The sequence below is a fragment of the Anneissia japonica genome, unplaced genomic scaffold (genome assembly GCF_011630105.1).
Source record: "Anneissia japonica isolate Jap-2015-1 unplaced genomic scaffold, ASM1163010v1 scaffold1231_len1163931_cov198, whole genome shotgun sequence".
Classification (NCBI taxonomy): Eukaryota; Metazoa; Echinodermata; class Crinoidea; order Comatulida; family Comatulidae; genus Anneissia; species Anneissia japonica.
This window is the reverse complement of record NW_022728604.1, coordinates 441,270-452,347: the sequence shown is the minus strand read 5'-3', so window position 1 is coordinate 452,347 and position 11,078 is coordinate 441,270. Positions and strand designations below refer to the sequence as shown.

Sequence of the window (11,078 nt, the reverse complement as noted above, 5' to 3'; positions counted from 1 at the left end):
TGATGCCATATCACACCAGTATATGGACATAATTATGTTATAACACACCCATATGGGCATGATGATGTCATATCACACCAGTATATGGATAATTATGTTATAACACACCCATATGGCCATGATAATGTAAGGGACACCCATATGGGCATGATAATGTAATTACACACCCACATGTGGACACCATGATGATGTTATAACACAACCATATGGGCATGATAATGTTAAAACACACCATCATGTGAATGATAATGTTATAACACCTACATGTGGACATGATGTTATAACACACCCATATGCGCACGATGATATTATAACACACCCATATTATGGGAAAGATAATGTTACAACACATCCATATGAGCATGATGATGTCATATCACACCCATATGGGCATGATGATGTCATATCATATCCATATGGGCATGATGATGTCATAGCACGTCAGCCATATGGACATGATGATGTCACATCACACCCATTGGGCATGATGTTAACACACCCATATGGGCATGATGATGTCATAACACGTCAGCCATATGGACATGATGATGTCACATCACACCCATTGGGCATGATGTTAACACACCCATAAGGGCATGATGATGTCATAACACGTCAGCCATATGGGCATGATGATGTCACATCACACCCATTGGGCATGATGTTAACACACCCATATGGGCATGATGATGTCATAACACGTCAGCCATATGGATATGATGATGTCACATCACACCCATTGGGCATGATGTTAACACACCCATATGGGCATGATGATGTTATAACACACCCATATGGGCATGATGATGTCATATCACCAACATATGGGCATGATGACTTCATATATGGCAAATCACACCTGTCATTTGTCACATAAATAATGACAGTGTGTACAACCTTTTGATCGGCATCCCTAAAGATGAAAAATTAATAGGGATGGCTCGGGTATAAAACCTCACCAAAACACAAAAGTCAGTCCTATCTTGTGTTGATAAGGGTAAGCTTAGTTAAGAAACTGATAGAATGATGTATTTTAGGCCAAATATATTTGATGGTTAGTTTCATGTCTAGGATTTAATTATAAATTATTTTTTGGTGAAGTATTTACTATACTATTCTGTATACATGGTAAACAGACTGGTAAATAATCAAAATTGTTTATTTATAAAAGCAGTATAATGAATCTATGTAATCTATCCTGCCGGTCATTGATGTTTCCATCTTTTCTTAAGCTTTGATCTTTTAGATCGTCCTAAGTTTTTATTTTCCATACAAAAATGATTGTTATTTTTTTTGTTTTAAGTAGCAAATATTAAATTTTTTCATGAGGCTCCAAAATTTTATCAGGAACGTGAAACTGGCAATTAATTTTATTTGGACTTAAAGGAATATAACTAATCAATATCAATGCAAACCTTGGACAGGGCTTGTTCCCAGCTGGATGCCGATGATCGAGCCATTTAATACTTGCAACTGCTAAACTCATCTCCCAGATCTGCTTTTAAATACAAGACGTCCGAGAAGGTTGAGGTTGCTATTATTAAAAACAACAATTTAATATTTAAATTACAATGTTGTCACCATAATTAACTAATCTGTTTGGGGGATGCGAAATTCGAGAATGCGGAACAATGGTTTAGCCAGAAAAACGAAATAGGCCTTCCAAAATATGCTTTAGTTTAATGCAACACTTGATAGATTTGAAGAATATAAGAGTTTGCTAAAGGTGGAACAGGCCCACAAATAGGCTAGGCCAAGCTGAGTGGCCAAGCTGTCGGCCAAGCCGTCACAGTAAAAGTGGCCGTCCTAAATAATTATAGGCCGCCCAAAAGACGACCGGACGGCTCGGTGGCTAAGCCCTTGATGCGGAACTAAATCCCTAATGCAATGTAAACCTAATGGTCATTTTAATTTTTTTGTATTTTAACCTACTTAGTGGGGAGGTGAGTCCATAACCAGCCTCCCACCTTCCCTAGCCTATGCTCAATATTCAAATTTACACCAGTAAATTTTTGTAAAGATCAGATACTCGACAACATTGATGCCGACGAAGTGCCTTCCTTTTTAAAGTTTAGGGGGCTATAAATTTATCTAACGGTGGGTTTGACAACTTCCAGTGAAAGCAAGCAGACAATGTAAGTCGAGAATTCTCTATGCAAATTACGAGAAGTGTCGATTTCCATGCAAATTTTTGAAGGAAATTAGTTCTTGTCATGTGTCTCAGTGGCAGACCAAGCATCTGGAAAGAAGTAAATTATTTTAGCAGAGAACACTGCTTTCTAATATGTAAATAACATTTATTGGTATGGGCTCCAAAATTAAAGAAAAAAATCAAAATAAAAGTTAGCCTCTTGTCAGGAAAGTTGGAAATCTTGTTGGGGAGTTAAATAGATCCTTTAACTTGTCAGATAATTTGGACCCCTTGTCAGGGAATTTTTGCACAGCCACTGCAATACAATTATTGTCTCAATATAACCAATGTTACATGCCAGACTGTATAGTAAGGCCTGCGCTATCCTCCGCTCAGAAATTCGGCAAAGAAATTCATCTGCCGAAAGGTCCACTGAAATCTCAGATAAGATGGTATAATACATACTCAAAGTATCGAAGTGCACGCCTTTCCATCTGCACATTTCGGAAAATAATGGGCTGATTTCTGTGCAGATTTTGCCGAAAATTACTAGGCTTTGATGAAACCTTAATATAATGCAATTATGCAGCAATTACGATTCCGCGCACCTTTTCCTAGCAAATTTGATATCAGATACGCAATTTAAAAACTTTACAGTATGGGTTACATTTAGGATTCTTCAGAATTATTTTCCAAATTTTTGTTAGATTTTGATGTAGGCTCCAAGGCCTAGAATCTGCTGCGCAACAATTTACGTACAAAGTGATGGGGGTTCGGCCAAAAACCCTTTACAGCAGTTTTTCTTTTGTTCATAACATGGATACAGAGCTAGAGGCTTATTATTAGCTATGGATAAATGTTCAGTAGAGGGCTTACCGTCCTAACCAAGGCTGAGCAAGCTTTATGCCTAGACCTGTCCGTCTGTGGAGGCCTAGGCCATTATAGCAGTATTCGTAGTGTAGAGGCCTACCTTTCTGCTACGGAGGCCTAGTTGTTAGTGTACTCAGTCAGAGGCCATGCAGTGCTTACGCGGAGTCTGGCTGGCCTATTTTTATTTTATTTATAACATCACTAACTCACCGTAACGCCACTATAACTAAATTTATTCTGAATACGTACTAGATCAATAATGTCTACTAGGCCTAGGCTTAGGAATACCTCTCTATAAAAAAAATTAAACGAAACAATTCAGTTTAACTTCGCCCGTATTAGACATTCGTGTACCGACTTTTGACTGCACGGTGCCCGTATCGTGTGCATTCTACCATGCGATGTTTGTAATGTGGTGAGGAATGAATCACTCATTTGTTGTAACGAATCGTTGTTGTAAACCGTTCTGCTTTCACGCATTTGGATAATATTTTTTAAATATTATTTCTTTCAACCTTAGCTGTATTGTATAATTCTTATATATTAATTTGGCTTATTATAATACTGTACTAGGTTAGAGTAGTAATAATACTAGTTCATGTCGCGAGTGATATTGTAAACCAATTTCTACAGGCTAGGCTAAGTTACTGTACTCAGTATCCCCCACGCGCTGCGTATTGATTACTGTTGTCATTGGCAACCTTAAGTAATGAGCTGCATGACCTTCTCTGTGAACGGCGGCGATAGTGATGACCTGAATGTGTATCTTAGCTCAAGAATGCGAAAGTTCGCTTGAAGTTTTTACAGGTAAATACTTTTCTGATTCATCAATTTCAGTTTTTAAATTGATTCACTAATGACACAAAACCTTTGAATTGTTCAGGTAGACTTTAGTATTCTAAGCCTATATGTTTTCTGGATGTTGTATAATGCTTCTCTGTTGAGTCTGAGGTAGACGACAAGGGCTAGGCCTAGGGCCTGTCTCCGATTCGTTCCTATCAACACCGAGTGACACTTGAGTCTGCGTTTTCGTCATACATACAGGAATGATTGCTAGTTGAGGTTCAAAACATTTAAATTTCAGTACAATTTCTATGCGTTTAAAAGTATTTTTTACTTGAATTGTAATCTTTTACAGGCAGATAGTAATAATATGAAATAGTAATGAAATGATTTAATGAATGAAGTTTGTTCCAACTTTTATTCCTAGAAGTAGAGATTTTGAATTATTGTACAGGTATGTTACACGTTATACATAGACTGTTGTTATTACTAATTAGTCTTTGCATTCGCAGACTATTGTGACAGTCATGCAATGCTTTCTAGTCAAAACGACAATAAGTCAAAACAGCAATGACCAAAACAGCAAAAAAACAAAACGGCAACTCTTTTTTTGACCAGAACGGCAATGGACCAAAATGGCAATAAGTCAAAACAGCAATAAACCAAATAAATAAATAAAATTTTAAAATACACAAAAAAGCAATAATAATAATAATAGGCCTAACAATATAACAACATACAAATTCAATAATAAAAGGATTAGGGGAAACACAATATAAAAGCAGTAAACATCCAAATAAAAAAAAAACTTTAAAATGACAAAAGGACACATCTAAACAATTCATCCTGCACCTGACGGCGCTTGCTCTTGGTATAGATTTTGCTCCTTTGAATATGGTCATTTTGGTATTTGTCATTGCCGTTTTGGTCTGTTGCCATTTTGGTACTTACTGTATCATTGCCATTTTGGTCTATTGCCGTTTTGTTTTTTGATGTTTGGTCGTTGCCGTTTCGGTTTATTGCCGGTATGACCTGCTACCCATGCAATTGAAAGCTCTTAAGATCAATATGTTATTTATTTATTATTATTAATAATACTATTTACTTATAATAATTAAGTACCGGTAACCCTATTTAATATTATGATAATAATCACACACCATTCTGCTATAAATTTTATATTTAGATAATTAATTTAATTTTTTATTTGTGATAGGGACAGATTACAGAAGTTTGTTAACAGGTTTGGGAAGATTATCGGTTCGGAACTGCAATCGGTGCACTCAGTCTACGAAGAACGACTGGTTAATAAGTTTGATAACGTGATGTCTGACGAAAGTCACCCGTTACATTCAACTATTGCTAGTTGCGTTATACAACGCAGCGGTAGACTGAGGGTACCGGCTGCTAACACGAACCGTTATTCTAACTCATTCATTGCGAGGGGCATTTACCTGTTTAATAGTAGATATGTAAGATAGTTATTATTTATTGCATTAAATTACTTTTCCTGCTCAACTTATTGAAAGAGCGATGTAATTTCCAAGGATTTGGATTAATAAAGTGATGTCTGTGTCTATATTTACCAGTAGAAGATTAATATGCATTAGGATAATTAAAACGCTGTGGCTAGGGATACAGTACCGTATCTCATCTTTCCGTTTGCTAAAGGTACGATAAATTGCATCATCCAATAAAATGCCGCCAACGGTGTGACGTCATTGTTCATAAGACTTGTGAAATCGCTCACTGAATGCAGAGGAAGATGGTGAAGTAACATTTAGCACTTTAATTTCTTTAATATGAATTAATCCAATTACGGCACTAACATATCCCGTGTCGCGGTCTAACAAAAATACATATAAAACAATATTTAATAAACAATAAGCATTGTATTTATTTACAGTAAGGGCCTACCCATTATATTTATAAATCTCATATTTGTAAAAGCAAATTTCACAAATATTCGCAGTTTTTAATTCAGAAGAAAAGTTCCAGCTTTTCTGGGAGAATTTAATTTTTTTGTTTAAAAGAAGAGGGAAGTTGTCCTTCAAAATTGGATTTTAGGTAGAATTGAGAGGCCTGCTGTGTCAATGTGTCATGTTCCCCAAAAACAAATAAAGTATAAAATTTAAAATGCCCCAACTACGAACCAATATAAAGGCACCATATTATTAATTGATTTATTTTGTGATTGTTAATTAGTAACAACTACTGTATACTGTACAATTATAGCCAAGACTGTACTAACAATGTTTTTCCGTGATAACATTTGATTTGTTATTTAACAACTCTCTGCTCAAAAAAATAAATTTATAAATAAAAATACACGCCATAAACGTCAAACTATTGAATCCCAACACGATGGCGTGTATTACATTTCTTGGATTTGGATTTGAATTTTATTGGGTTCACTTTTGAATCAGTGCCACCAATCATATATGATTGTGCACCCAGAATACAAATAGACATAGAAAACAAAAACAAGATACTAAACTAAATTCAGACTAAAACTTTACACAAAATATATTATCACAGCCAGCGATTTCTGAACGATGTCGTCATGCTGGTGGCGGCATTTTATTGGATGGTGCAATTTACCTTTCCTTTAGCAAGCAGAAGTTAAGATACTGTACCGTATCTCAAGCCACGTTGTAATTGAAAATAGAAATTAACCCAAGAGTACAATTGATTACATGACAGCTGAACCTAGGCCATGCAAGTTATACAGTGTACTGTAGGTTATCATTTTTGGCTTGCCTCTCCATATTTGCAATGAATGCATTTCAAACAACACAAAAAGCAATAAAAATGAAAGCAAAATATTTTTTTTGTCATCTATGATCCGTTGAATTGATAATTATAATATCTGAATGAGAGTGACCTTCTTGGTTAAACATTAGCTGAGTAATGTTTATTGTACACTCCGTGTTTGAGGTTAAAATGTCATCAGTAAGTATTTAAAGCCAAGGTTGTTGAACTTATTAATTATAAAAAAAATGTTCAACTTGATCTGAGATGTTATTATGACATTTGTGTATAAATTCTTACAAAACATCTTTTTTTTTTAACAGGAAATCATCTGCAAGACATGGATCGATAATTTAGTCTTAGAAGAAACATTGGATCAAACATATTTATTGAATTCAATTATAAAAACATTACAAACTCAGTTTGAACAATTAATCCGTTTTGTGAAGAAAAAAAGAACTGCCAGGATATAATCGACATTCGATCCTCCCAGCTACAGCTGAATAATGTAGGCAGTTCACTTTCATTTTGTCCCCTACATTCTGAACTTTTTTCTGACTGCAAATATGTGGGGAATAGAAGGCCAAGACATCTATAGGCTGGACTTTGGAATATTCTAGAGAAGTGTTACAGTTCTGGGTAAGAATTTAGAATATTTGTTAGGAATTTTTGATGTATTTTCAATTTAATTTGATTTTTTTAGCCATTTCCTTGTACCGTTGTCTCTACAGAATGCTTAAATAGAAAATCAATGGTGTAGAACGTGGTCTTGAAAATACACAGAACTTTTACTTAAAAGACCCTAGGCAGTGTAGTTTAAGTACCTAATTATAAGGTTTTTGGGTAAAAAAGTTCATAATTTCTATTCTATGTCAAATATTGCAAATGTGGTTGATAAATTTCTTATGTATTGTAGGAGATAACTTTCTTGTATATTTTAGTATCTTCTATACAACTGTGCACAGTATCTATGTGTGCATACGTAAGCATGTTTGTGTAAAAGCTCTGAACAGATAGGCCTAGATAAATGTCAGTCATATTGTATAATACTATCTATTGTGTGCTGTATATCCGGCTAAATTCTAACAACCAGAAAATACAAGATGGCAGATGTAGATTATTATTACTGTATTAAATTCATATGATTTGATTTTGCATCCTAGAGAACTCCATTGCAGTGTTAAAAATTAATTAAGATTTATTAAAGACATCAATGACAATGAAACTTGAAAATGTATGCAAGTTTTGTATAATTATAAGTAACTATGGTAACAATGGGTACCACCAGCTGCTTTTCCATGCGTCCATGATTTGTGGCATCAATGATTCAGTAGAAAATATCACATAGGCCTAGCACTTGTTTAAAACATTATTCATTGTATTATTTTGTTGCTGTTACAGTACACACAGTGGGGCGAGCAATACAAATGTAGTGCATTTCATTGTAATTTCTTCTCAAAAAAGTTAATGTTTTCACCTTTGTTTTTTTTTTGTTAACTGACATATCAAAGAAAAAAGATTAATTAGTGGTAAGTTATTCTGTCTATTTTAATTATTTCTTAGTAAGCAAAAACTGATTTATTCTATATTTTAAATTTAATGCAAGGAAAAATATAACAGGATTATAATATAATAAATTTCATGAATTCATTCATTTATTTTATTGGCACAAATGGCCCAGCTGCTGTGTTATCAACAGGTCTGATTTTTACTTAATTTGATTTTTAATAACAGTTATTTTCTATACTGTCATGTTAAGACAGATAACTTATACCAGTACCTCTTTCTTTTTGTCTGTAAGATCCTTTAATAAAATGTAAAACATACAATTAAGTAGGATTATTATTAATTTGATTTTGACTGACAGATTGTTCTACTTTGTCACATTGAGACAGAAAACCCATCGTCTGAACTTGTCTTGAATGAATGAAATTCATAAGATGTAAATGAAACACTAGAAAGAATTAAACTATCAGTAGGCTGATAATAAGTTTTTTCTCATAGTTTTGTGCAGTTTCTTTCCTCTTTCCTAAACTTAATAATAAGATTACATCAAAAAAGATAATAAAATCACAAATTTCATGTCTAATATTATTTTCCATCACAAAGTCAGAATATAAATTTTTTGTGAGATTCCGTAGCAGCAATGAACGTAATAAAATGTTTTTTTTTTCCTGTGGAAATTTAAACAAAAGAGAATATGCCAACGGGTAAAAAATAAAATTGTATATTTATTAAAAATCACCAATATCAGTGGTGGTTCGTGATACAAAGTATAAAGAGTTGCCTAGCAATGTGTTAGCTTCACGATAACGATAACGTCCTTCATTTCAAAGTAATATTAACTAACCTTGAAATTGTAGTAAATTTTATACAGTATTATTTTGAGTAGTATAAATTGGGCAATAACAGTTGCAATTTGTTAAAAATAATGAAGTCTACCTTTAATTATGTAAAATGTAATCATATCCCTGGAAACTGATCCGTCATAAGTACTGTATACAAAATGCTTGCACTTGATTTAAAAAGCGTAATTCAGTATTTTTAACTGCCACTTGTGAACGAAATAAATTGAAATTGAACTAAATTAAAATTCCATTGACATAGTAGTTTGATTTGATTTAAAGCCAGAAAGAAAGTAGACCAAATAACAATTTCTTGAAGGATTAGCACTTATAGTGTGGTTTGTGAAAACAAATATTTGTTGCTGTTGCACCTTGTAGGCAAGTGAAATCTGCAAAATAATCTTTTGTAAATTTTATGTGTGAATGTTTTTACTACTGACATCTTACAATTGTGTTTCTGAGGTCAGTCATCGGTACCTGGTGGGATAGCCTGATACTGTGCCAATACTGCAACGTTTCAGCATGTGGACCCAAAGACCAGGGATAAAAAACGCTTTGTAAACCACAAGGAAAAGCGCCATACCAGTAACTAGTTTAAACATGGTTATCATCTGCCTATAGAAAGTTCACAAATACTTGTGAAAATGACTTCTTTCAAATGTTGACCTATTATAGTTTGTTCAGGAATAAATCTTTGCACACATTGCAGTTTATTGTAATGAGCTCAAAAAAATCTTCCTCAGTCTAGTGAGCAGTATGTTAGGCGTGATCAATATCTTATTTGGAGACACACTACTTAATCATTATTTATTACCTCTACTTTATTGCATAGAGATTATTTTACAACATTGTTGTTCAAGTGTTATACCTGCTTGTTTAGTAACACATGCTTGACGCGAGATATACAATACACTATCTCATTCATGGTACTGAATGTGTACGGTACTTTAAAACTGTGTTTTCTTTTCGCTTGGTTTCACTTTATTCCAGATCATTTGCAGTTTATCTGTTTTAACCAAACCTACTTTAAGATCAGTCCTTCGTCATTAGTAAGAGGATACTCATCTTCCAATTCAGCAGTCTGCCTGCGCAAACTAGGTCAGGTCATCGTTTTTCTTCTTGGGTAATTTCCACCTGCGGGTTTCAAGATCGGCATTTGGCCTATCAGACAGCTCCGTAGAAAACTGCTGGTATCACTGGGAGGGTCCTTTCTCGGCCAATTACCCTTTGTCTCTGTGATGTGTACATTCTGTTAGATGCAAAAAGGTAGCATGCGGTGAAGCTGTGTTTACCCTTCTGCGTTACTACCACCAAGTTTGATGTTAATATGGAAAAAATAAACAATGTCGCACACGTTATAATCCGCCAGCCTTTATTTAAAATCAGACATTCTTGATCCAAAGTCTGCGTTTTAAATTTAGAAACTGCGTGTTGGCTAAACCTTGTTTTTTTTATTCTGAACCAGACAATATATAAAAAGGTTTTAAAAATTTCTGACAGTAGTATCGTCTCCGTGGTCTGGACTGGTTGATTTGTACAGTTCTCTGTCCTAGGTTTCATCTCTCAAAATCTACAAAATACCATTATTCACCAGAATAGTTGTCAAACATCAGGTATGTGCTTTATTGTAAATGCTGTGTGCTGTACTTATATTAATTCTTTTTTAGGTTCAACTTGAATTGTTTATAATAATTTTTCTTTAGTCTGTTGCTAGTGTAGTCAATTTTATAAGGTTGATACCCTTGGCTGGTAAAATATTGTTTTATAAAGTCTTTTACTTTTAAAATAAATTTGTTCTTTGGGAACCAGAATTTCCAAGGAATTAATATAAAATTCTAAATAAAGTTAAATTAATTAATTAATTAATTGATGTTTCATAGTTTATAGTTGGTATTCTAACCCAGTTGCAACATATTTTGTTTTATTTAATCAATAAAAAACATTTTGCAGCTTGGTTGACTACATGTTTTGTTAATTGAGCTCATTTTATGCCTTCATGGTGCATATTTTATTATGGTGTAAACACAGTAGCACCCAATATTTGCCCTGGGTTTTTTTTTTATTTATTTTTTTTATAAGCATTCTCTATGAAAATAAGCAAATGCACATATTAATTAAGACAAGTGGTCAAAAATACCAGTTAATTGCAAAAACATCCATCCAATAATGTCACCAGTATACAAAAGTTTTACCATAAA

At 33.8% G+C, this 11,078-nt stretch overlaps 2 protein-coding genes across 7 annotated transcripts in view; one reads left to right on the top strand and one right to left on the bottom strand.

Annotated features, from left to right (window-relative positions):
* Window positions 1-3,424, bottom strand: part of LOC117114367 (rab9 effector protein with kelch motifs-like) — a 14,429-nt gene extending 11,005 nt beyond the window's left edge. Inside the window, exons 1-2 of one of the 6 annotated variants that reach the window (XM_033258023.1) lie at window positions 3,290-3,424; window positions 1,416-1,534 (exon numbers count right to left, since the gene is read on the bottom strand). In XM_033258023.1, coding sequence (XP_033113914.1) covers window positions 1,416-1,486 — 71 coding nt within the window. In that variant the 5' untranslated portion in view covers window positions 1,487-1,534; window positions 3,290-3,424. Of the gene's footprint in view, window positions 1-1,415; window positions 1,535-3,007; window positions 3,188-3,211 lie in introns of those variants that run through there. The other 5 variants (XM_033258021.1, XM_033258025.1, XM_033258020.1 and 2 more) reach the window with 5 other exon arrangements.
* Window positions 3,425-3,675: 251 nt separating this feature from the next.
* Window positions 3,676-11,078, top strand: part of LOC117114366 (cyclin-dependent kinase-like 4) — a 32,284-nt gene continuing 24,881 nt past the window's right edge. Inside the window, exons 1-2 of the mRNA XM_033258019.1 lie at window positions 3,676-3,808; window positions 6,859-7,174. The gene's annotated coding sequence lies outside the window, so the exon portion shown is untranslated. The remainder of the gene's footprint in view (window positions 3,809-6,858; window positions 7,175-11,078) is intronic.